The following is a 27,093-nucleotide window of genomic DNA, read 5'->3' as shown; positions in this document are numbered from 1 at the left end:
GTATAAAAGCCTGTGTAACTTCCTGCTCTGTGTGCAGGATTTGAGATTTTATTCTCCCTGTACCTTTTTGCAGCTGCAAATAAACTTTTCTGCTTCTCCACCCCGTTGTGATTATTGGGTGTAGCACACCGGGTAACGAACCACTCAAGCTGTTGTTCAGCCTCTCGGCACTGGGTGCCGGCAACACCAGGCAAACAGCTGATTAGCGGGAAGCCTGTGGGGGGGCGGAGAAGGATAGCGGGGCGGCGCGTTCAGGGGAGGACGCAGAGGCAGAGCGGAGGTGAGCTGGGGCCGGGCGCAGGATGGGGCGGGGAGCTGCCGCTGGGTGCTCTGCACCCACCAAATTTTCCCTGTGGGTGCTCCAGCCCCGGAGCACCCACGGAGACAGCGCCTATGGCGGCCCTTTTGGCCAGTGGTTAAATTTAGAAGCCCTTTTAGAACCCTCGTGGGACAACCGGTTCGAAAAGGGCTTCTAACTTTAACAACCGGTTCCAGCAAACCAGTGCGAACCGGCTCCAGCTCACCACTGGTGCTGCTGAGTCAATGCTGAACCCATTGCTGACACATATTGTCCTAAACTTTCCTACTGTGTAGCCAGGGAGGTAGAGTGCAGAAAACAAACAAACAAGTGCTCGTAAAATAATACATGCACTGCTGGTGGCTGCCCTGATAGTCTGGCAGAGAGTAATCAAAATGAGGCTGCTTCTGGGTGTGGCAGTTGGTTTTAGTTTCTTGGTTTCAGTTTTAAAATTGCTTGAGCTGGTCAGAGCAGTTTGGAAAACAGAGCTAAAGGTGGCTCTTTCCCAGGTATTTTAAAAAAGCTAAAGGCAGTTAATACCAGTAAAACTGGTGCTTGGAAGTGACTGCCTATAAAGAAAGGAACCGAAGAAAGGAAAAGTTACAGAAAGCGGAGGAGAGCAAATAAGATTAGTCACTACACTGTGACCATTTTTCTGTTCTTCAGTTTTTGGAACTGTGTTGGCACCTACAGAGTAATTCGCATGGATCCAGAAATTAAGATGATGATGCATTAGGTAAAGAAATGCACAGCAGCACAAGTTTGCCATGCCTTGGTGGAGGGCTTTGTGGAATGCTCTGGAACAGCCAGTGAGAAGCCAGGATTAAAGCCCAGGAGAATTGAAAGTTGCATAACAGAGAAACTGGGGAAAAAGCAAAATCAAGAAACGGGAACACAAATTCGTTCCCAGAGAATTGACCGTTTCCTTGTCGTTTGCTGTCATGCCACATGCCAGATCTACATGAGGTAAGGATACAACAAACTAAGCACTCGGAGCCCAAATGAGAACATTATGCCGAGCTCTTGATCCCTCAAAACGTTTAAACACTTGTGATTTTAAGCATGTGAGTTGCCCCATTGCCCTCTTTGTGGCTACTTACATGCTTAAAGTCACAGGTGCTTAAATGCACTGCTGGATTGGGCATAAGGACCTAGTTATCTGTAGTCCTTTAGAAGCATGCAGAGTGTGTGTGTGTGTGTGTTTTTTTAAATGTTTATTTCCTTTCATGTGGAAAGCACTGGAGTGTTACAAATCGTAAGCAGAAAAATGACGAAATAATCTCACAGTGACTCTGCTTACTGATCTCTGTATATCAGGTGAAAATTAAGAGAGGAAGTCCTCACTGTTTTGACAGGAAAGTATCTTATAAAGTTATTGATGCTGAGGCTGGTTGTTGTTGGAAAGGGCAAGTATAAAAAAATCACAAGTGTTCTTGGTTCAGTGCAGTGATAAACAGTTGGAAAAACTACGTGGAGCTCAAAAGCAAAATGCTGTTAATTCTGTAAGCTCTAATAGAGCCAGATTTTTGGGTGCATCAGGCTCGGCCGTGTCTTTCAGAATGGAAATGCAATTAAATAACTTCTCAAATTAATCTAGTGCTATATCAGGGGGGCAGGTCACTTTGTTCTTTCAACTTCTCCTGTTCTATCATTACTGCTGCAGAAGCACTAGCCACTTGCAGCTGGCACACCTCCAGATCAATTCTTATATAACTTGGGGGTGGAAATACGGTCAAACATTCCTAAGTCTGACACACGTTGCGTGTCTTGATGCCAGTAGTGCTTACTTTCTTATGGTGTGTAGGCCTGCTCTGTGATCTCTAGAGTGAATTTGGGCAGTGCACAGGATGGCTTCAGAAAGGACAACTGATCAGCTGATTTTCTTTGTGAACGGCCAAAAGGTAAGAGAGATTCCAACTTTTTATTCTCTTTGTTCTTGGATCCTGGCTGTGTTAATCAGTCACTTTATCATATTCTCTTCCACTGAAGTTTTCTAACAGAGCAGCAGTAGCAGTAACAACGACCTTTGAAGGTTGGGATGTATCGTAATAGCTCTGTGGATAGAAATTTCATGCTTGAATAATAAAAGTATAGCAGTAGGGCTATATTACTGACCACCTGCCCAGGACGGTGACTGTGACTGTGAAATGCTCAGGGAGATTACAGCAGCTACAAAAACAGAAAACCCAGTAATAATGGGGGGGTTTCAACTATCCCCATATTGACTGGGTACATGTCACCTCAGGACAGGGTGCAGAGATAAAATTTCTATATGCCATTAATGACTGCTTCTTGGAGCAGCTGATCCTGGAACCAACAAGGGGAGAGACAATTCTAGATTTATTCCTAAATGGATTACAGGATCTGGTCCAAAAAGTAAACATAGCTGAACTGCTTGGTAATAGCAACCATATAATTAAATTTAACATCCGGGCGGGGAGGGGAGGTGCGGCGGTGATTCCAGTGAAACCCACCTACCACAGTAACATTTAACTTCAAATACGGAAACTACACAAAAATGAAGACACTATTAAATGGAAATTAAAAAAGAACAATATAATAGAGACTCAAACTAATTGTATAAAAAACCAGTAAGAGAACAAAAAATGCCACGATGGCTAAACAGCAAAGTAAAAGAGATGGTTAGAAGCAAAATACATCCTTTAAAAATTGGAAGTCAAATCCTACTGAGGAAAATAGAAAGAAGCATAAACTCTGGCAAGTCAAATGTAAACATATAATTAGGTTGGCCACAAACAAACAAACCTATTTGTAAAGCAAACTAGCAAAACACACAAAAACTAATAGCAAAAATGTTTTAAGTACATCAAAAGCAGGAAGCTTTCCAATCAGTAGGGCCACTGGATGGTCAAGGTGCTAAAAGCAGCACTCAAGGAGTACAAGGCTGTTGCAGAGAAAACTAAATGAATTCTTTGCATTGGTCTTCACTGCAGAGAATATGAGAGAGGTTCCCACACCTGAGCCATTCTTTTTAGATGACAAATCTTACGAACAGTCCCAGATTGAGGTGTCAGTAGAGAGGAAGTTTTGGAACACCTTTCAAAGGTGGGTGGTGTGATTCCTGCACACAGTGGAAGCCTTTGAACAGTGAATTCCGTTTTTCACAGCATCCCCTCACTCTGAAGAGGTTTAACGCTAACCAGGATTGTGGTCTGCATCCTGCAAGGCACTGAAACCAGTCAGGACTGCCACTCTACTGCACTCTCAATAGAATTTACCTATGTCCGTGTTCAATGTGGGGCAAACCCTGCCCCTATTTTTATGGCCGTTGATACCATGAGACCAGTGCAGTTCTACTGCCCAGAGACGAGCATGGTGGGAAGTCATGTCCAGGTGTGCACTCCCTGTGCATTGTGGAGCACAGATCTATGGAGATTCCTTGCATGCTGCTCAAGAGTAGAGCAGGAGTTGGGGCTGGGCCAGAGAATCAGTACACCGATTCACTGGCCTTTCTTTCCCGAGGAGAGAACATGGTGTATGGTTTCTTGGTTCAGAGGCTGCCATAGTGACTGTGCTGCTGTTCTGCATTCTGGGAGCAGGATTCCTACCATCCCAGTTTTCACCAAACAAGGCTGTGCGGTGTGGAGTTAATCAGCTTGGCCATCTGCTGTGCATGAGGGCAGGATATGACCCTATTCCAGCTAGAGATGGGACTGAGTTGTGAGTTTGATTCCCAATCTGGATTTGGATCCAAACTTTCCTGAGATTTCAGGGATGTTTGAAGTCAAGAGCTCTGGTCTGTACCTCTTACAAAGAGTGTGCTGAGCCATGACGTTTGGATCTGAGCCTACCCAACGTCTGAGGAGAGCAGAGGTTTGGTGTAGAGTGTTCTGGCAGACACCATTCTTTAGTTCTCTGGTTGGAAATAGGGGCTGAGCTTGAGGCTGCTTATGCAAGTGTCAAGACCTAACACAGCAGAAGGACCGAGTCAGCAGAGAACTTGGTTGGTGGCACTCCTCTTCCATTGCCTATTGGAACTGTAATTGTAAGGGGTCGATCCTGAAATCAATGGGGATTATTTCATTTTGCACTGTGCAGGAATAGAAGTGTGAGGTACTCAGATCGTATTTGAAGGGTCGAGTACCTAAGCGGACAGACAGAATGAATTGGGGTCCTATAATGCTACACACTGAGCAACACATAAATAGACATTATTTCCACCCAAAGAATTTAAAAGTCAATTAGAGATGATACAAATGAGCCTAACGAACAGTTGGAGGAAGACCCGAGGGAGGACAAAAAATAACAATAATAAATAATAAACAATAATAAATAATAAATCATGTAGTTAGATAGATTAACAGTGTTCACAGCAGTGTCATAAGGCAGGGCCAACAAGTGGGGCCTTGTTCTGATCGCACAGTAGTTTTACCCCAGGGGACTCTATTGAATGCAGTGAAGTCACTCCTGACTTACACAGGTGTGTGGTCTTATTCAAGCCCTGGGCTTGATTCCGAGTGGCACTGAGCACCCAAAACTCCCAGTAGGCCCAATATTCCTCCTGCAAGTTTTACATGCAGGCAACGCCATTTACTACAATGGTGTTCGTGCTGCTTTACAACGATAGGAGTAAGAGGTGAATCTGGTCTCTTGACTTGAAAAGGAGGTGTGGTGAGGGTGCCCAGCACGTTATGTATTTGCTCCAATGATAAGGAGCCGCTTCCATTCCAAGGCGCCAACTTGGCAATGATTTAACTTTTGTGGAACTTACACACATGCTTCAGTGCTTTGTTGAATAACTGGTATCTTAAGGCTTTGCTGAATCAGGGCCTAAGCCCATATTTTCAGCCATTTACAACTTCCCAAGTAATGGCCATTTGGTGATGAGACTTCTTGTGTTTATTCTTGGTCCACAATTGCATATTTTTAGGAAAATCTCAAGAAAACCTATTTGGCCATTTGGGGTTTATTGAAGCATGAAGAAAATTGGCCAGTGGCTTATTTTTTATGTCTGGATAGCTCAAAAAGAGCTTTGCTTGAAAGGGCCAGGCCGGGCATGTACATAGACCACAAACAGGGATGTGAATTTTGCTGTGCTTGACGATAGTGTGATTTGAAAATAGTAATTCTCAGAAGGATCTGAAGTAGGGAACTGCTTCTCGTTACTGAAATAAACACATAATGAGGTACCATTTACTGCAGGTGGAATGGAAGCCATTAGCCATGGGAGGAGAGAGTGGCAGCCATGCAGGGGGATGCAATGCAGCCATGAATACTGCCCTCAGGTTGGGAGAGGGGATTCTATGCCCCTACTCACCAGAGCAGTTCTCACACAAAGACTTGCAGCCTGTTTACTTGGGGGTGTGGGTGTGTGTGTGTGTGTGGCGGGGGAGAAGGGGGTGAATTTCACCCGTCAGTTTCAGCAATTGCTTAGTGGGAGTGTGGGACAGAGCATGCTGGAATGTAGGTGCCTTTTTGATTGAATGCTTATTTAAAAAAACAAATCAAGGTCGTAAGAAGCCAGCCCCTTCCTTGAGATTGTTGTAGTGAAGACTCTAGAATTAGAATCCCACAAAAGTCAGGAAATTCAGAGCCAGGTATGTTGGCGTATACATCCAGCTATTATAACTAGCATTGTGTGACAAAATAGGCTTGAGAGGCCTGATTAGCTGTGGGAACCTGAACTCTGAAATTCTGGACTTTTATGTGATTACAACTTAATTTTGCACTACCGTAGGCTTTTAAAAATGATCGAATGAGTATGTTACAATATGAACCAATTTTGTGCATCTTACTGTTTAAATTTGGTCCCAGCATAACCCGAAAGGCTCAGCAGCATGTTAACGAAAATCTGACTTCGCAAGTATGTTTCTCTACTTTCCCAGATCACCTGCACAAACCAGGCTCATGTGTACCTTCACACTAATGCCATTACAAAGTTTGCAACTTTGTCCTTGAAAGTAGCCAACATTACTGAGATACGTATGATAATCAGGGGTGAAAGTAACTTAACGGACTTACCGGGTACAAAGGGCGGCCAGGGTCTTGGGCAAAGTGGGGGGAGACTCTGGGCCCCCAGAAGGAGCAGGGCCTCTGGCAGAAGGGGCGGGGCTGGGACCAGACTCCCCCAGCCAGCCCTTTAGTGCTGCCCGGCCCAGGCCGCCTGGGGCTCAGGGGGCGATTTAAAGGGCTCGGGGCTTTGGGTGCTGGGGCAGTAGCGGTGGCTGGGAGCCCCTGGCCCTTTAAATCACTGCCAGAGCCTCAGGCCCTTTAAATTGCTGCCGGAGCCCTGGGGTAGTGGCGGTGGTGGCTGGGAGTCCTGGGGCTCTGGTGGTGATTTAAAGGGCCAGAGGCTCCCACTGCTGCCGGGAGCCCTGGGTCCCAGGGCAGCTGCCCCTTTTGACCTCCCCTCCGCCCTCATCAGCAGCCCTGCCAGTACAGTTGGCTGTGTACCGGCAGCCACTTCCTTACCGGTATGCCGTACTGGCTTACTTTCACCTCTGATGGTAATCCCCACGCTTAATATACTTCCAAAGGAATGCTGCAAATACCTCTGTGATGCCAGTCACTTGAAAATATTATATTTGTAAAGATTTGAATAATGAGGAGTGCCAGAGTCCATTTGCCTGGCAAATTATCTGTTTTATGAGCTGTATATGTAACCACTTCCCAGCTACATTTTGCAGTAGCACTTTAATCAGCCAATTATAAAAATGTAGGTCTTATGAGAAAAAAAGCTCAAAGTACAGAGGGTGATAAATTATCTTATCTTGGGGAGGGAGGAAAGGTTATAAAAGTGCTCTTTGCTTCAATCAGACTTTCAAAACTGAGAGAGATTATCTTAAGTAAACTGTAACGACTGTACTTAGGACTCCTACATTGTAAGAGTCAAGAACACATTAACACATCCTATTACGCAATTTTACTGGAAATGTGCCTTAGTACTCTGTTAATACTGACGGAGCAAAACAAACCCGGCAGGCCAGAAGAAAACAAATACAAAACTTTGATTTCTGACCACAAGGGGAAGGTTCAAGTAAACCCGAGTTTTAAATCTAATAAAATAGGTAACAGTAAACAACATTACCAACAATCAAGACTGAGTTGACTGAAATTGCGCAGATTAAGATTCCGCCACACCAAAACCAGCCATTTCCAGGTTCGAGATGGGTATTAATGTCACAACTATTAATAAAACATTTAAAAAAGGTGCCAGATAAGCTTCATGTCAAGTCAGAATCAGTGCTGAATCTTAGGTTGTATCTCCAGATCCAACAAGAATTAAATAGCTTGTTACCTTAATAAATAACATCTAGCAAGAATTAAACATTTTACTGTAATAAATAACTTTCTAAGGTCAGCATTTAGGTTTAAGTGAGTATTAGTTAACTCAGTATTAGAGATGGGCATGAACCAAAATCCTGATCCAGGCAATCCTGAACTTTGGATCACTTAATAGTTCTTTGCTCATATGAACCAAACCTCTGAACTTCTTGAGGGTCTCACATCACTAACAGAATTTGTTTACATACGACCAAACCTATTAGAACATGGTGTTTGGATCAGGGCTTCTGCAGGAGAGATAATGGACTAAACTCCAAGATGCCAAGTGCTTTGTCCCTCCTTAGTCTATGTCTACATTACGAAGTTAAGTCTACTTAAGTTACATCGATATACAGCTACCGCTGTAATTAAACTGCTGCTGTATGTCCACACTATGCTTCTTGTGTCAGCAGAGCAGTCCACAGTAGCAGCTCTTGTGTTGACACAGAGAGCAGTGCACCGTGGGTAGCAATCCCACTGTGCAACTGGCCAGAGGGTGTTTTGGAAAGGGATTTCAATGCCTCATGGGAGCAAGGGCAAGGTCACATGATGGTTTCTCAATCCCATTGTTCCATGGGCATCCTTTTAGGTTGCCAGCCACTTTTCAACCTGCAACCGAGCCGTCTCTGTCAGAAACGATGGATCCTGCACTGCTGTTTGGTTTTGTGCTTTGTGTTATGAACACAAGTCTATAAGAGGAGCTCAATGGGGGGCTATTTGGCCGAGGGATGTCTTGAAGGAGCACATTAACATGGAACCACAGTAAAGTGTGTTGCTGTAGTGTGCTGAGCCTGACATTGTTTGTTTGCACCGTGCTATGAACCTTGTAATGATTGCTGTGTGTACCCGAAAAGTGACACAGTTTAAATCACTTCTTAAAGTAGCACTCAGTAATATGACCAAACGGACGTTACTGAACACTAACACAAGAAGCCCACATAAGTGTGTGTGTTTGTTGAGGGAGTGTGTGTGTGTGAGAGAGACAGTGTGCATGTTGGGCGAGTGAGGCAGAAGCTGGTGCACAGACAGGCGCTCCCCTGAACTCCCACCCCAGCTCAGTGGAGACCAGTACACCGGCAGGGTGAGGGGGACACCCCGACATCAGCCCCCGCCTCCCTCCCTGGCTCTACACAGCACAGCAGTCTCTCCTCCCACCCCCAGCATCAGCCCACCCTGTCTGCCTGCTGCCGGGGAGAGCAGGATTCCATGTTAATGTTTTGAATCTGTGATTACCTCCGAGTTCTCCCACAGCTTCCTCTGCCCACAAACCCAGGAGATCCACCCCCTCCCATGTAGTCCAGGCAGGAGTGTGTTTGCTGCCAGGGAGCCAGCATGCTCAGCTAGGCAGTAGCTATGTGAGCTCTCTGTGCTGAGCAATTTCAAAACTTCCTGGGGCTTTGAAAGGGGTGGGGCACGTGTCTGCGTAGCTGGCGGCAGGGCCATGGAGTTCAGAACAGTGAGCAGAGAAGTCATGGTGGGCATTGCAGGATATCTCCCAGAGCCCAGTTACGGCGATGTAAAGAATGCAGTGTTTACACTGACATTGCGTCATTGTAACTATGGGCATGGCTTCACTTGCAGTTGTAGAGCGCTGGGAGTTAAACTAGCCTTCAGGGACCGCAGCAGGGAAAACTCTGCCGAGTGTTTACTCTCTCAGCTGGAAGCGCACTGGTGTGGCCACAAAGACCAATGCATTATGATAGCTATCCCAGCATGCAAGTGGTTGCAACGTGCTTTTCAAATGCGGGGGGGTGGGGTGGGAGTGGGTTTTTGGGAGGCTGAGAGTGTGTCAGCTTGCTGTCTTGTAAGTTCAGACAGCAGCAGGCCTCCCTTCCCTCCCACCTCCCCCCACCCCGCACCCCTCTCTCTCTCTCACTCACTCAAAGCAAGCAGCATTCCTCAGTAATGGTTCCTTTGTCCCAGAGCAGATAAGCAGCCAGCTGTCAGAAACGGAGCTTTGAAAGGGCATATCTGCATTCCTACAGCGAGTTCAAAACAATGACAAGAGTGGCCACTTGACTTAAGGGGATTATGGGACATTTCTGGAGGTCAATCAGAGCGCAGTAATGCAACACCTCGTTCACACTGGCGCTGCTGCGCTCCAGCGGGGGTGCAGCAAATGTTATTCCACTTGCTGAGGTGGAGTACCCAGCAGCGCTGTAGCTGCGGAGTCAGAGCGCTCTACGTGCCTTGCCAGTGTGGCCTGGTAGTGAGCTAGTGCACCCGGGGCTCCTTTATTGCACTGTAACTCACAAGTGTAGCCAAGCCCTCTGTTGCAAAAAGCTCTGTGCCTCTCATTGAAGTGGTTTTATTTTGAGAGAGAGGAGAGTTAAATCAGTGTGTTCACCTCCACTAGTTTTCTTGACAAAAGCTGCCTTTTTTTGACAAAACTGTGTAGTATAAACGAGGCCTTAATCTGCTGCTAACCCTGTTTCTGGGATGCTTCACTTTCCTGACCTCTATTGTGCTATATAAGCAGATTTTAAAAGTGACAGGCAGTGGGGAAAGGGATAAAGTTCATTGGTATAATGCTGTTGATGTGAACGGAGTCGCACCAGGACTGAAGTTCATCTTCAGAGTCTGTATGTCTGTCTCTTTAGATATATAAATCTTGATTATATGTTTTACAATACTTTTCTCTTCTTTCAGGTGTTGGAAAAAAATGTGGACCCAGAAACAACTTTACTGACCTACCTACGGCGAAAATGTATCCAATGTCAGGAAGAACTGTATATGGTTTCAAATGGTTATGGCATTTTGCCGTTGTTAGCTGTTGCTATCAAACCTAACCAGACAACGTGTTTGGGGGTGAGAGCCGTATGCAGATTGGTATTATTTTGGACGGTGAGTTCATCAGCTCATCAAAGTTAAGCAGCATCAAATCTAGCTAGTACTTGGAAGGGAGGCCTCCGATAGTTGCTAGTGATTCAAGATATGACGGGGAGAGAGAATTGAACAAAAAAGAGCCCATAAAATTGAGAGAACAGTTCATTTCTAGTCACATATAAACTGCGTAGCAATTTCCTCGCTGACAAATTAAGGCTGTTTCCATTTCTGTTTCAATACATGAAAACCATCGATGCAAAGAGATTCCCAACTTAGACCCTATGTCCCTTTACAAAGGTGTAGTTCGTACTTACCCCAGTCTTGCTGCCATGTTCTGGTGGGTGCACAGGGTTTGGAGGAGGAAGGAGGACTTTAGCCATGTTCGTTTTTGGGTGTGGGGCACTCGCCCGCTTGTGCTCAGGGAGCGCTAACAGCAGCGTTCTGTCTGGATGCAGCATGGGTGCACAAAGGAGTGGGGAAGAAGGCTGCTGTGTCCTCTCTCTATCTCCATGCACTGCTGTTCATGAAGAGTCACCATTTGGTCCTAAAAAGAAAAGGAGTACTTGTGGCACCTTAGAGACTAACCAATTTATTTGAGCATGAGCTTTCGTGAGCTACAGCTCACTTCATCGGATGCATACCGTGGAAACTGCAGCAGACTTTATATATACACAGAGAATATGAGACAATAGTCTCTAAGGTGCCACAAGTACTCCTTTTCTTTTTGCGAATACAGACTAACACGGCTGTTACTCTGAAACCTGTCATTTGGTCCTAGGTGTTTGAGCTTGTTAATGTGTAATTCAAATAATTTAATGTTTGGGATGATCATATTCTGTAGGGAAAGCTCCTGGTTCTGTTGTTTTCTTACAAATCCAGAGTTTATGGAAAATCTGCATGGTGAATTCTGGCTCCTTGGGAAGCTTTTCACCCACATCCTGATAAAACCGATGTGACATTGGAAGAGAAAACCCTTAGATTATGCCTTGATGGATTTCCATGAACAAGCTGTGTTCTGCTATAGTGGACACATGGTTGTGCAGAGATAATCAGTTTCATGTCAATTCCAGTGGGAACCTCAATGACATTAGTATGAAAGGGCCCAAGCCTGCTCTCATTGAAGTCAATTTGCCATGGACTTCAACAGTGGAGGAGCAAGCCTAAATTGATTATCTCAGCATGGCCATATATTTACTGCAAACAAAGGCGGTTTCTCCTTGAAAATCAGTTCTGTCTTCCTCTGCAGTGCCCGATCAAGTTCACTGTAAACAATGATAAATAATTATAAATAATAATATATGATTTTGACACAGCACCTCTCATCCTAGAAGCTTGCAAAAGTTTGTCTTCTGACATTCCTCAGATAAACGCAGATGATTTGTGGATGATATGAAAAGCCCTAATATGTTTCTGGGGTTCAGTGGGCATTTTTCCTGGGTTTGATGCTACATGTTCTCTCTGTGCAAAAAACTCTTGTTGAGGTCAAAGGGATTTCAGTGTACAAAGGGCTTATGGGACTGCGCCCTGAGTTAAGACTACTAGGAGGATCCAATATACGCAGGGTGAAATTCAACCTGAGCAAGAACTGATTGGAAGGAGAAAATCACCACTAGAATAGTCTGGTAGTTTCCTCCCGTATCATCTTGTTGTGAGATATAGGAGATGCTCTCCACCCCTGTAGATGAGCTCATGGGGCCAGCCGATGCACCTGGTAGATCCCCCTGTGCCTCTCTACTGGTTCCAGCTCCCAGCACCTCCTTCCTTTGGGCTCCATTAGAACCATGCTACTGGGGACTTCCCTTGGCTATGGCTGCCCCTTTGCAAGAGAGGTCCCCAAGAAAAGGTAATACATCCCCAGGAAATAAGAACTCCTTTATTTTCCTGCATGCACTCATGTACTTTTCTTTGTACGTGTGACGTATTTGCTCATGTATATTCATCTTTCTGTATGTGCAATAAACTGATGGTGATGGATTTATGGAGTAGACAACCTCAATGAGACTACTCAAAAGTTAGACACATGCTCAAGTACCCTGCTGAATCAGGGACTTTCTTTAATTCCTGTTGTTATCCATGAATCTCCATAGCTATTGCACTTACAGGAGAGAACTTCTGTTTTCATCAACTCTTTTTAGTTAAGTTGTTTCTACAGACTCCTGAATTTGACCATCAGAAACAAATTTTGAAAATTGGGCTCTAAATCTGTCTGACTAAAATTGGCTACCTATGTTTTTGCTGACTTAGTTTTCTGAAGTTATATGTTTTTGTGTGTACCAGCACCTACCTTTTTGCTCACTTACTTGTTCCACATGTTTGTATTGGTGTCAAAATCTCAGATGCAGGTACAGAAACATATACCCCCATAGAATCTGCTTCAGTACAGACCCCTGCCCCCCACACTGACCGGAAATCCCTAGTTATCATCTATTGCCTCACACTGGAACCCATATGGGGTATCATCAAACTACTACAACCCATATTTGATGGGGACCACATCCTGAAACAAATCTTTCCTGAACCCACTCTTTTGGCCTTCAAACAACTCCACAAACCTTGTCAAGCTCATCATCAGAACCACAGACCAGGACCCGCCAACTCAAAGCGGCACCAGACCCTGCCAGAACAATAGATGCAAAACCTGCAGACATATCTCCACTGCTGCAATGACCAGTACACCCCACAACACACCTTTCCAGATCTATGGGTCCTACACATGCTTATTGCAACATGTGGTGTATCTCATCCAGTGCACTAAATGCCTCATAACAAATCTGTGGGTGAAACCAGCCAATCACTACACTCTTGAATGAACTTACACAGAAAAATGATAAAAACCAAAAACACTGTATCACCCTTGGGTAAGCATTTTTTACAAACCGATCACTCCATACCTGAACTTTCAATACTTGTCCTCAAAGGAAACCTGCACAACACCTTCAGAAGGTGAGCCTCGGAACTTAAATTCATAACAAGACATTAAAAATGATGGACTTGACAGAGATGCTGGTTTCATGGCTCATTACAACAATTTGTAACACACCTGCCTGCTAATCTGCTATAGTCCACTTCAAACCCCTTTTGAATAACAGTCTAATTCTTATTGCCCACTCCATTTCAAGTGGCTGCCTACAACGTGTACCCCTTATGCTTAACAGTCAGTCCCAACTTGTGTCTAGCTCAGATACTCTGATTTCCTTCCCCAGATCTGAAGAAGAGCTTTGTGTAGCTCTAAACCTTGTACCTTCCACCCATAGATGTTGGTCCAGTAAACTATATTACTTCACGTTCCTTGTCTCTCTCATATCTTGGGACCAATATGAATACAACGACACTGCAAAAAAAATGTTCAGCAGTATTTCCTCCCCCTTCCTGTTTTTTTGGGTCAAAATTTGAAAAATTGTTGAAAAACGTCAAGATTCAGAAAATTTTAACCAGCTCTAATAAGCGTATTGGGTACTTAACTGCTTATGGTCAGATCTTTGTGTGTCCGTCCTGTAGTCTTCACATCAGTAGTTGAGGCTTTGCTTCTGTAAAAACTAAGTTGTTGATAAGGGAAAGTGTGAAGAAAATTATGAACTCAGTTTTCAGCCAGAACCTTTGGAAAACTTTGGCTGTAAAAGGGTTGTGGGCTGTACATTTGCCAGGGCTATTGCTATGCTTCTGTATTTTCCTTAGCGCTTGTTCTCTCAGTGGGGCTACCTGGAACCAAGCTAGGCTGTGGAGAAGGTGGATGTGGTGCTTGCACTGTTATGATATCCAAGTTTGACAACTCCCAGAAGAAAATCGTGTATCCTTTGCAAGCTGAACCTGTAAACTGAGATGGAAATGAAAATAGTCATGAATCCAGGGATGCAGCACTGCTTATGATTAAATAAATGTTGTTATATAACATTACGGTTCTGCCAAAGCCTCAATCCACAATTTAGGACGTAAACTCAGCAGATACAAGAAGTTATTTCCTCTAATGATATTGTACAATGCTTATGAAGATTTTACATCTTGTCTTGAAGCATGTGCACAGGCTCTTGTGACAGACCAGATGTCAGCTTAGATGGTGTTTCCTGATATGGTAACCTTTATAACCCTAATGTAGCATTCTCCTGTTGCAATGCAGCCCCGCATTTGCCCTGGAAAGAGTAAAATAACAATTACCCTGCTAGGATCTTTATCACTATTACATTTCTGGAATCATCTTGCTGCTGTGTGCCTGTCGATATCCACTGTATCTGCAGATATCCATTTAATCTGCAAAAAAGTTATTTCTGTTTGGCACATGGAATTATGTCATTCTCAGTTCTTGATCGTTTGTGGAGCTAAACAATGAAATCAAACCAAGAAGAAGTAAAACACTGATTATTCTTTCTGTCGAGAATGGCAGAAGCTTCATATAGTGAAAATGCCATGGGTATTTTACCGTGGGTTGGTGAACATCTCTAATGAGGTCAAAGGCTGACCAAGAAAAGAAAAAGTATGGTTCTCATTAATAAATCTCTTCAATCATTCTGTCCCCTAGCAGCCAGAATATTCATTTATGTAATTTATTTTTGGGGCTACAAAGGCTGCAGAGATCAGGAGAGTTAATTATGGGGAAAGTTCTGGCTACATTGTTTGATTTAATCTTTTATCAGAGACATTTTCACTTTGTTCACCACCTACAAGAGGTGTGTCTGAGCTCAGGGCTGGAAGCCAGGAACTCCACAGTTATTATTCCCAGCTTTCACATGTCGCGTGGGCAAGTCATTTGACATCTCTGCCTCTGTTTCCCTATTTGCTGTATACTCATTTAAACTACCTACAGAGACGTTGTGAGGACTAATTAGTTAGTTTAATGTTTATAAGTGCTTTGAGAAGAATTAGTGCTGTTAGCCCTGGACCAAATCCTGCAGTTCTTGCTCAGGTGAAGTCACTGGGAGTTTTGCTTGAGTTTGGGCTGCAGGATTTGGCTGGTTGTTAATAAGTATGTCCAGTCTGTTCTGTCTAATTTAGGTTTGAACGCTACACCCATCACCATGGCATCTGAGTTCCTTTCAGAGGTGCATTAAGCAACAAAGGGTGCATTTGGAAATTTCCACTTGGCCCTTCCCATCCAATGAAGAAGGTCTAGATATGTCCCTGAGGGTGTCAGACTTCATTAGGACTCTGCCTTGTCTGAGTGGAGCTGTCATGACTCCAGTGTTTTGTCACAGGCAACATTACCTTTTTTTAGCCCATTTGCTTATCATAACCAGGCTGCCTGGAATTGTAACTGTATATATCAGAGGCTGCAAAGCAGGCAAACCTATGATTTGCTGAGCACCGCTGGCAAATGATTTTACAAACGAATGACCTTAACTTACGGTACTAGCCACTACTCTGTAAATGCTTGTCTGTTCCCCATCTGCGCATTGCATCGCGTAGCAGTGACTACTGTTGAAGGCATAGGGAGCACAAAGACAAGGTTGCATCCTGTCCAGGTGAGCTGTCTCTGCCGTTAAGTCTTAAGACAATGTAACCTGTGGCAGGCATATTTTGCGGACTCACCCTGTTAGCATAGGGCTCTAACACCTGGTAAGTTACTGCTTTCTGCTGACCCCTGGGGAGCACGCATGGCTTGTTAACTCTGCCCTGGATATAAGGGAGGTGGGAACAGCTCCTTGGGCAGTACGACCTGGGACAGACAGCTTCTACTGGAGGAACTCTTGGAACAGCCTACCCTGGGAGGAATACTTGGGCTGAGGTTTAGCTTGTGTTGTTCTTACTTTCCTTGTTAATAAAGCCAAAGCCCGGAGGGTGTGGGTTTCACCTTAGACCGCATGCGCAGACTTTGCTCGTAGTGGGAATGGCACCTAAGCACATGTCTACATTGTAACTCTCTGTTATAAGCAAACATGATATTAGGTCTCATTCCAGCTACACTGCTAGTGTTCTTGCTTTGGCCCTGCAACGTTGTATTGATCCAAGTCCTACACCAGGAGTGATTTTGTGGCTAAAGCACAGGACTGGGAGCAGGGCTGTGCAGGGCCTAGGTAGAACAAAAAGTGCAGTTTTCCCAAGGGCCCCCCAAAATGATGGGTGGGTGGCTGCGGCAAATCTGAGTGAGAGGTATTGTGACCTGGTGCATGGGGTTGCAGTGCTACTCCTGCTTGGCGCCCACCATCCATAGTGTGAAAAGTGACTCCCCTGCCCCAGCTGGGTCCACATCCCACTGTTGCTGGTGTTGGCATCATTGAACCAGACCTGAGGCAACCCACCATGCTGAGAGCCCAGAGGTAGGAGTATGGTCGGGGGTTGGGAATACCACTCCAACTGGCAGAGCTCCAACTGGGGCCAGAGCTCAGGGAGAGGCAGGACTGGAAGCGGCTCCTTGGCTGCATGCAGGCAGAACCGCCACCATCCTCATGGGGTGGACAGCAACACTACAGACCTGGGCCCTCTCTTACCTGCCATCCCCTCTCGTCTTCTTTAACCTCTTTCATCTCTATAGTAATACTTTGGAAGGGCTGGGGGCCTCAGTTTCAGATTTTGTCCTTTCTGGGCTCCTTGAAACCTCTGTGGGGCCCTGACTGGGAGTTAGGAAATCTAAGTTCTATTCTTGGCTCTGCCTTGGCCTTCCTGGATGACCTTAGTCAGGAACTCTGTGTGCCTCAGTTTCTCTACCTATAACATTCGGATATTATCATTTATCCCCCTCACAGGGGCATTGCTGGGGATTAATTTAGTAATGTTTCCAAAGGGTTCTGGAAGTTGTGAGAGAAATGCAACGTGTTACTATTATACACTGGTAATACTACATTGCAGTGTTTGGAGTCACTAGTTGTTTCATCTTTGCTAGAGATGCTGCCCTTGAGATGGAAATTAAGTTTTCCTCTGCACATATCTAGCAGTTTGTATAGATTCTTTCCATGATGGTAAACCATAAAGAGAGAACACTTAGACCTAAAGTGAGATGGATGGAGATTGGGTGGGTCCAATTGGATAGAGCTTGTTCCTTTCCCTACCACCTCCCCACCCCGCAGAATCCAAGCACTTAAGCTTTGAGGGAAAAGGGTTTGAAATCCAAAGGCACATCTGATTCTGACCAATAGCCCCTATCTTTATGATGGAGCAAATGGAAACCCAGGGACTCAGATACTCCTGGGGTGAAATCCTGGCCCCAAAGAATTCTATGGCAAAACGCCCATCAATTTCAGTAGGCCAAGATTTAGGGGTTTTTTTTGAAATCTAGATCCCAATTTTGCAGTATGAGTTCTCGTGAGTCTGTTTGAAACCAATCTGAATGGACTAAGGTCTTGTCTACACTACAGGGAAAAGTCGATCTAAGCTACGCAGTTTGAGTTAAGTGAATAACGTAACTCAGGTTGACGTAGCTTAGATATACTTAACGCAGAGTCCACACTAAATGATGTCGATGGGAGACGCTCTCCCATGGACTCCCCTTACTCTTCTTGATCCAGTGGAGCACAGGAGTCGATGGGAGAGTGCTAAATCGGCTGCTGATGGATCAATCGCTGCGTGTTGATCCCCCGGTAAGTGTAGACAAGCCCTAAGTCCTTTGGGAGGGTCTGCCCAGAGACGTGAGGAAGCACTGACTAGTGAGGTCAGGAAATCAGTGTAGTGCTGCTAACAAGATCTGTTTGTGTTTTGGTCACTTTTTCCTCTCAGGAGAGAATAGCAAAAAGCCATGGATCGCAGTGTGGCTTTTGCACTCCTGGCATTGTCATGTCCATGTATACATTACTTCGCAACAGACCTCAACCAAACATGGAGGAGATCGAAGAGAATTTCCAAGGTAATGCCTATTCCAAAACAGATCTGCAGGCATGCATCTTGTGCTTTTTCGGGGCTACATTTCCCTCCCCAAGTGGGACAGAGTGCACCTAACCTGATTGCTTTAAAACTGGCCAGTTACTATCAAAGTAAGACCTGGATTGTCCAGAATGAGCTGTTCACAGTACATTGCTCATGGGTGTGAAATGAACAGATTCTGTCCGGAAATAGACAGTGGAGAATTCCCATTGTTGTTGTGAATTATCTGCATTACCATAGTGCATAGGAGCCCCAGTCATATACCAGAGCCCCATGGTGCTAGTTGCTGTGCAAACACAGAACAAAAGGGTGGTCTCTGCCATAAAGAGCTTACAAACTAAATAAATCACCTTCTGGTGGGTGGGGGAAACTCCTTGCTGGCATAGAGCCAATGGAGATGACAGATCTTGCTTCTGACCCAACCAGCAGCCCCACATATAGGGGTGTGCCCAGGGTTGGGGATGTGGAGGAGCAAAACTCCGTTATGCCAGTTCTCCTCTTGTGTAGGTTAGCGCAGTCCCTTGGCTGCTTTAACTAAGGCTGCGGCTGGGATTGGGCTCGTGCTGAATCAGGGAGTTGTGACCAGCAGTACAGTGGCCACCCCTGCTGAAGAGAGGTCAGCCACGGAAGAGAAATGAGCTCTGTGTTGCTCCAGACATTAGATAATCGGCATGTTGAGATTAAACACATGCAATCAAGGCAGCTGAATACTAAATAGAGATAGTTGGAAATTTTTGAAATGTCTGTGAAAATTTTCATTGCGATTTTGAATTTCTACATAAAAAAGAGAGTGGGGAATTTTGTGCAGAAATATTCTCAAAATTTCACTTCCCCCCATTTTCTGATCAGCTCTGTCTAATGCTGAGCTGGTTATTGTGGGGAAAAACACTCACAAAATCAGCCTCTGTGTGCACAGAAATTCTTGACTGAATGACTCTTAACCTTTATCCCTTTGCACTGGCCATGCAGGAAACTTGTGTCGCTGTACAGGATACAGACCCATTCTGCAGGGGTACAGGACATTTGCTAAAGTAAGTGGCCTCATATAACATTACAAATTTCTGCAAGGCATTCAGCAGGCTGACTTGCTCAACTGTTGATAAAATACACTGTTGGACTGGGAGAAAAAGGGAATACATTTGCCAACCAGCATCCCCCCTCCCCCCCGCCACTCCCCAACCAATCCTAAACAGAGCCCTGGATCCTGTTAGTACATATGTTACATACTGATAACATGATGAGACCTACTCGTTAATGGCAGTTGCTCAGTTGCTTTAATAACTAGAGTGCTCAGTGCAGTGGTCCCATGTCAGGTCACCAGTAAGCAGGCCTCTTTTAACAGTGCTTTTGCTAAGGCTCTTAAAAATAGAGCATCCCACAAAACAAAGCAGTTCCCAGATCACCCGGGTATGTGTAGGTATAGAAAGGTGCCTAACTACGGTGCATGACGAGGGACATACAACTGCAGAGTCCGGTTGGGTAATTACTTTCATGAGAATTGAACTGCAAAACTAAAATGACAGTGGTGTTAAGCTGAAATGTTAGCGCTGAATAGACCCCTCCCCCCAACACCCAACACCCAGGTGGGGTGGGGCATTAAGCACAGCCATACACTTTTTACTTATCATTTTAAAAAAAGTCTCCTCCCGGGGGGGTTGCATGGAGAAATGAAGCACCTATATACTACATTGATTGGTATTATGGGCGTTCCTCAGATGGGTAGTGAACACCAGGACATAAAGCAATGATTTAGCGTGGTGCATGTGTATATTATTCGGTGTAAAGGATGAAATTATAGGTAGTTGTGAAACCCATCAGACACTGGAGCAATCTCATAGGCTATCAGGGTTGGAAGGGACCTCAGGAGATCATCTAGTCCAACCTCCTGCTCAAAGCAGGACCAATCCCAAATTTTTGCCCCAGATCCCTAAATGGCCCCCTCAAGGATTGAACTCACAACCCTGGGTTTAGCAAGCTAATGCTCAAACCACTGACCTATCCCTAAGGAAGTGATGGAAGTGCCACTACTTGGGATATTTAAAACTAAACGGCATAGAATACGCTGTAAGGGGCCATTCAGACCCACTGAAAGGGAGAGACCTAATTATTTGGCATCTTCCATTTCCAATTCCTCTGTTCCTATGATAGAAATTATAAATGGGGGACCAATTGCTTTTGCAAGTGGATGAAACCTATTTAGCTTGCTTGAAATCTCCGGGTTTTTCTCTAAGCAGTTTTTTGCCTGTGTAGGACTGGAGTTGCTGTGGGAAAGGAATCAATGGCCCAGGCTGCTGTATGGCTGGAAAGGATGGAGGCTGTTGTGGTGGAAAAGTCAATGACACAGGTTGCTGCATGAACGAGAAAGAAGACAATGCAGTAAGGCCTTGCCACACCTTTATTTTTTCTCCTCTTCTTTCTTTTCACTATCCTTTGTTAGTGTTTTGTAATTTAACTTTTGTTTTGTACGTGCCAAAGCCTGAATCTTTACTCTGATTTTATTCAGACAAAGCACCTCAGACTATGGGCTTGTCTATACTTAAAATGCTCTAGCAGCACTGCTTTAGCACTTCAGTGTAGACACTACCTATGCCAATGGGAGGGCTCTCCCTTCAGCATATGTAATCCACCTCCCCGAGAGGCGGTAGCTAGGTCGATGGAAGAATTTTTTGTCGACCTAGCACTGTCTACACAGGGACACAGGCCAGCTTAACAGCACTGTTCAGAGTGTGGATTTTTCACACCCTGACCAGGCCTCACTTTGCTTTTATTTGATCCGTGCTCAGGCAAATCTACCATTGATTCTGTTCAATTATCCCAGTCTAACATTGCTATAAGTGAGACTGGAATAAAACCCTGTGTGTTTAGCCAGGCAAACTCCTGCTAAGGACAGATAAATATAAGTGGGGAGCTCAAGAACTGGGCCATTGTTTAATTCATCAGTCTGCGTCATTCCACTCTATTAGTTGTACTGTTCATCATTTAACGAAATATTGAAAAGCATTGTGTCAGAAAGGAAAAATGAACCAGAGTTACATGTAGACAGAGTTAAGTCCTCTTGTTTTGAGAAAAGAAATTTCTCTAACAGAAATTTGCTTTGTTTAACAGGCAATGGTATCCTCCATCTTGTTCAACCCGGCTGAATTCCATCCTTTGGATCCCACACAGGAGCCTATCTTCCCTCCAGAGTTGCTGGTAGGTGGATTCATGCAGCAATGAATTCAGCTCATTGGCCTGATTCTATAACATGGGATTTGAGTGACCTCTTGCCCCAAGGAGCTTACAGTGTAAAAGACAGACACCAATAAAATAAGAATCACTTGCTGACCTGGAGCAGGCAGTAGCATTCCAGTCTTTCACATAAGAGCCCTGCCAGAAGAGGCTTTCCATGGGATACACAGGATAAGTGGAATCAGTGCATCCCCCAGCAGCCTGAGCCAAGCCATTTCCAGTCAGCACTACTCACTTTCAGAGCTGCTCTAGCTTTCTCTCCGATCATCCCGCACCTCCCTATGAAGGAACAGTTATGGAGGCTTGTGACCCTGCTATCCCAGGCTGGGCAGACTTTCTACCAGCAGATGCCCTGCACAGTGATCATAGCCCAGGGTTGGGTCCACGAGGTGGGTGTGTTCTCTGCCTCCTATACATTTAACAAATCACCCTTAAAACTCAGTTGTTAGTTCCACAGCTGCTGGCAGCTCCCCCAGACCCAACCCAACATTATCCAGTGCGCTGGTGCTCCCTTCATGAGGGTCACACTGAGTTTGTTTATGCCAACACCAGCTCCCTCTGTTTCATTTGTAAGAAGTTCCCGTGTTACTGGAGGGCAGCGACATTGGGCTGACTCCTAGCTAGTTTCCTCTTCCTAATAAGCAGCAGTCATGCGATGAGGAGAATTGGCAAAAAGAAAGCTGGGGCAGGGATTCTTGATGGAAGCATTTTACAGTCTGAGTCCATCCCATTTTATTTTCTTAGATGCAGAAAGACAAACCCCAGGAACAGCTGTGCTTCAAAGGCGAGCGTGTGATGTGGATACAGCCCACGACACTCGAGGAGCTGCTGGCGCTCAAGGCTCAGTACCCCAAGGCTAAGCTCGTTGTAGGGAACACAGAAGTTGGTAAGAGGAACAGCTGAGGTTCAGTTTCAGCAGTTGCTAAAGTTATCCACAGAAAGGTTTTCCCAAGCATAATGCAAAACCAGTTTGGACTTCCTTAAAACTGCCAGAGTTAAACCCCTGTGGGAGTGGTTTCTGAAGGGCATGTCAGGGAGGATTTTATTTCTTCCCACATGGATCAGTCTCATGAACATCCTTGTGTCCTGTTTGTTGGAGCAAGCTAAATAAGTGCTAATTCAGATCGGTGGGCCTTTCGTTCTAACTTGGTGCCAGTTATTAATGGGTTATTGACAAGAAGAGGTACACAGATACATAACAGCCTGCTCTGGTTTTTGCAGGAAGGGAAGAAAGGCACTGAAAATGTACTTAGGTGAATCCAGTAATGAAACTTTCAGCCATTTGCCTGAAGTTGTCCAGGGACTGGGCAAACCTCTTGGGATGTGAGGGTTTGCAGTGCTCTCAAACTTTTTTTTTTTTTTTTTTTTGCAGGGGGTGGAGAGGGAGAGAGAGATTTGCAAAGCCAGTCTGATTTTATGAACAATTCCCCTCCTGATATCTCATCCTATTTTCCCACTCAAGTGCTATTCAGCCTAACATGATGATAGCAATGAGTCAGTAATGTCCGCATGCAGTCTGGGAGCTCCTTCACAGGGGAAGAGGTTGGTGGGTATTGCAGATTGGAGGGACATCTCATGAATTCTAGCCCTAAAATTTCATTATGCAAATACCACCATTGGCCAGTGATAAATGTGACCCTTCTTCAGGAACTCTTTAAGCTGTTACATAACCGGTATAAGATGTGGTCACTGATCTTTGTTACACAATAATGCTGTGTTTTCCCTGAGAAGCATCTAACTCAGAGAGTCTTGTTTTTCCTTGAGGTATTGAGATGAAGTTAAAGAACATGCTGTATCCAGTGATAATAGCACCAGCTTGGATCCCTGAAATGACCTTTGTTCAGCACACCGAGGAGGGTAGGTAATGAGTATTCCATAATGCTATGCAGTCAGTGTGGTCTTTGGGAAAAGTACAAGGGAGGGGCTAGGTGCACGTCCCCAAAAAACAGAGAAACTAGAACTGCTTTGATTAGGATGAAGGGCCCCCTTCTTTTATTCCCATCACCTTTTCTGAGGCCAGATCTGTTCAGCTTATTCATGCTAGGAGTCCCACTGAAATCAATAGGACAAGTTGCATGAGTAAGGGAAGCACACGTTAGCCGCTCATCATTATTTTGAGATTAATTAGTTGAATTGTTTCCCCTTTACTGGGACTAGATGGGGGGGAAGGCAGATCTGAGTTAAATTTCAATACAAAGATTTCACAATGCCCAGATGTTGTAAAGATGTGGAAACACATAGTAGTAAGGGCCAGGAATGGTCATTACTGGGAAAAATATTAGAAATTTCATAGCAGTTCCATGTGAGGTGGTTTATGCAAATTTATGGGTTAATTTGCATATTAACAAATAATTTGCAAGTTACCACAATCTTTCATTTTAAAAAATTGTGCTTATAAGGCAGTGGTTTGATAGCCCATGTGAATGAAGTCCTGAACTTATCTGGCTGGCAGAAGCAGTATGCCAGTATGCCCTGCCAGTATGACTCAACCTCTAGGGATACGTCTATGCTGCAATGTAAGCGCAGATTTAGGGAACCTTGGGCTTGAGCATCTACGTTGTAGACTTTTCTAACCCATGCTCAAATCTAGGGCTCTGGCATCCACCCTGCAGGGTGCAGACCCAAGTCAAAATAACCATATTCCAGAGTCCCTAGCGCTCCCTCTCCTTCCCCCCACCCCCAAATATGGATGCTCTAGTCCTAGGACCACGGTGCCCTGTGGGAAAGTTTGCTGCCCACCCTGCACATTAGCAGGAATCAGCTCGCTTTGCAAAAGGCGTGATCAGTTTGTGCTCCTTTGCAAACCCAGGAGGCGCTCTGATAGTGTGCTTGCAGGTTGGTGATCAGAATACAATGGGTTAACGCTGACCTGAGTGTCTGCCACTTGCAAAGGCGGGGTGGCTTCCATTTCCAATAGAGTGAATGGCAGATTTTTGGGATAAAGAGGAGTAAGGAAATTGTCCCATGGAATTGTGGGATACATCTGGCTGACTCCCAGGACCCGAGTCAAGTGGGGCAATAGGGCTTGGACTCTGGGTCCCGACATAACTTGAGCATGGATCCTCCAGCCCTGAAGAATCCTGAGACCATGGGTCTGAGCCGTGAGTTAGTACAATTGCAGTGTAGTCGCAAGGGGGTTAGACTTGAATCCAGGCTCAGGCCTGGGCTTACGTTGCAGTGTAGACACACTCTAGAAGTAATTCAGTATCCATGGTCCAATGCAGTTCTTCACCTCTTTGTTGAGTGTACCAACCCATATAAAGCATAGTGTTCAGTTTATTCTGTGAGAGTTGCAATTTAAATCCACCAGACTCATCTCAGATAGGGGCCCCTGTGAGATAGGAACAACCTGTGTGTCACACTGGCAACCTATGAGGGAAAGGTTCTTTAGCTCATGAGCAATTCCCAGACGCGTTTCGTCTCCCAATAAGTGCTGGCATAAGCGTGGCGGTTGGTATAGTTGTGGGTGGTTCCTAATTGGTGGGGGCAGTTTGTGCGTTTGCCTGTTGTGGGTGGACTCTGCCGTTTAGTGCATGTTCGGTCAGGAGAAGCGGTCGAACATTTTCAACCGGAAAATGGTATATTAGTGAACGAATGAACGAAAAAAAAAATTTATGGGAACAATACAGTGCCTCATGCACCTTCCTCTGCAAGTGCCCCGGTGTAACTGTCTTCCTGGGAGATGTACACCTTGGTTGTTGGTAAAAATTCTGGTGGTCTCCCCTTGTAGGTATTACCTTTGGTGCTGCCTGCACCCTGAGCTTTGTAGAAGTGGTGCTGAAAAAAGCTGTGGCTGAACTTCCTTCCTGCAAAACGGAATTGTTCCGGGCTGTTCTAGAACAGCTGCGGTGGTTTGCAGGCCCGCAGATCAAAAACGTTGCAGTAAGTGACTGGGGGGAAAGCTAGTGAGCTAATGTGGGAGGGAGGGGCAAGAAACTTCAATGAAGAAAACTCAGATTGAGTAATTGACCCTGCCAGTATCACATGCCTCGTGCTCCTCTTATTACGCTGGGACATCTGAAAGACATTGTGCCCCTATTTGAAAGACATTTTGTCCCTTTCTTGTGGATTTTTTTCCAATAAAATTCTACTGCAGGCCCGTGAAGGCTGTAGACTATTTTGTCTTGTGTCGTCTTAGGTTGCTATATGACAGTGGTTCTCAACAAGGGATGCCCCTGGGGTACTCAGAAGTCTTTGAAGGGGTACATCAACTCATCTAGATATTTGCCTAGTTTTACAACAGGCTACATAAAAAACTGTAGTGAAGTCAGTACAAACTAAAATTTCATACAACGACTTGTTTATACGGCTCAATATACTATACACTGAATGTAAGTACAGTATTTATATTCCAGTTGATTTATTTTATAATTATATGGTAAAATCAGAAAGTAAGCAATGTTTCAGCAATAGTGTGCTGTGACACTTTTGTATTTTTATGTCTGATTTTGTAAGCAAGTACTTTCTAAGTGAGGTGAAACTTGGGGGTACGCAAGACAAATCAGACTCCTGAAAGGGGTACAGTAGTCTGGAAAGGTTGAGAGCCACTGCTATATGACATGGGCAGCTCACCAAGGAAAAGCAGAAGGAATCTGCTGCATTCATTACTATTACCAGGCAAATGGGAAAACTCTAGAGCAGCCTGGAAATGAGGAGTCATTTAACAAAGAAGCATTTATGGTGGATCCATAACTGCAAAGGGTCATTAAAACAAAAGCCTGACCAGGAAGCCTCATAGCATTAACCCCATAATTCTTCTGTAAGCAAAAGAGACTCCGTCTTCTACAGTCTCTGCTACTGCTTCAGAAGGCAGCCCTCAACAGGGGCTTCTCTGGAGTGGTGTTACGACAGGGCTGCCTGAATGACACTGGCCGTACCTGGGCCCAGGTGCTCTTTGGGTGCTGAAAAGCAGAACTGATGTAGCTTTTTCCTGGTCTGAATCTACCTATGCCCAGAGTGTTTTGACTCTGTAAGGAAGATGAGAGATGGGCAGAGGTGGGTTGGAATGGCCTGTCATACCTCAATGCGACACTAACATGGTCATCCTACTCAGTGCTGAGTGTGGAAGCTGATACTGCCTTGATGCTTAGAGGGTGCATCTTCCCTGTCCTCTGCAAACCGCAGTTCAAGCCCTGCTTTTAGGGCTAACCAAGAATGTGAGCATCTATTGATCCTACTCCTCTGTGCTTTGCAAGTTATTGAGGGCTATGTTTTTTTGAGGCCAGAGACATGTTGAAGAAGAAAAATCACTTTTAAAGCAGGCTGAAAAACCTGACACGAGGCCTTATTCTGCAAGGTTATAAGTGCCCTCAGTTCCCAGCACAGTCAGTAGGAACTGAGCCATTGAGCATTTCTCAGGAGGTGCTCTGCACCTTGCAGGATCAGGCCCTTCATCATGGCTCCAATATTTCAATTTTGGAACCATTATCATGAATGATTAGAGCGTGAGGCATTTTTTATGTACAGATAAGGACCATCCTTGAAAACCATTTCAGTCAAATGCCTTAGGATTGGTTAGGATTGATACTGGCTCTGTGGGTTTTGCATGTTCATCATTGGAACTGAATAAAGGCCCTAAAATTGTCACGGTAGCAAAACAAACCTGAATCTAGATAAGCTTTAGGGTTACATATGAATCAGTGATAGTAAAGTAGCACTAGCCATACCTTCCC

The 27,093-nt window shown here is 44.9% G+C and overlaps 1 protein-coding gene across 5 annotated transcripts in view; it reads left to right on the top strand.

Moving 5' to 3' along the window:
- The first annotated feature begins 225 nt into the window (after positions 1 to 225).
- The window catches only part of XDH (xanthine dehydrogenase), a 77,404-nt gene continuing 50,536 nt past the window's right edge, over positions 226 to 27,093 (top strand). The window contains exons 1-13 of one of the 5 annotated variants that reach the window (XM_073338670.1): positions 226 to 280; positions 965 to 1,264; positions 2,103 to 2,199; positions 10,232 to 10,289; positions 14,099 to 14,195; positions 15,753 to 15,861; positions 18,050 to 18,176; positions 19,163 to 19,224; positions 20,444 to 20,569; positions 21,299 to 21,385; positions 22,166 to 22,307; positions 23,186 to 23,278; positions 25,152 to 25,303. In XM_073338670.1, the coding sequence (XP_073194771.1) occupies positions 2,146 to 2,199; positions 10,232 to 10,289; positions 14,099 to 14,195; positions 15,753 to 15,861; positions 18,050 to 18,176; positions 19,163 to 19,224; positions 20,444 to 20,569; positions 21,299 to 21,385; positions 22,166 to 22,307; positions 23,186 to 23,278; positions 25,152 to 25,303 (1,107 nt within the window). In that variant the 5' untranslated portion in view covers positions 226 to 280; positions 965 to 1,264; positions 2,103 to 2,145. Of the gene's footprint in view, positions 281 to 589; positions 1,265 to 2,007; positions 2,200 to 10,231; positions 10,290 to 14,098; positions 14,196 to 15,752; positions 15,862 to 18,049; positions 18,177 to 19,162; positions 19,225 to 20,443; positions 20,570 to 21,298; positions 21,386 to 22,165; positions 22,308 to 23,185; positions 23,279 to 25,151; positions 25,304 to 27,093 lie in introns of those variants that run through there. The other 4 variants (XM_073338673.1, XM_073338674.1, XM_073338672.1 and 1 more) reach the window with 4 other exon arrangements.

This window comes from Lepidochelys kempii, chromosome 3, assembly GCF_965140265.1.
Source record: "Lepidochelys kempii isolate rLepKem1 chromosome 3, rLepKem1.hap2, whole genome shotgun sequence".
NCBI classification, from domain to species: Eukaryota; Metazoa; Chordata; order Testudines; family Cheloniidae; genus Lepidochelys; species Lepidochelys kempii.
This window is presented reverse-complemented; position numbering and strand designations above follow the sequence as displayed.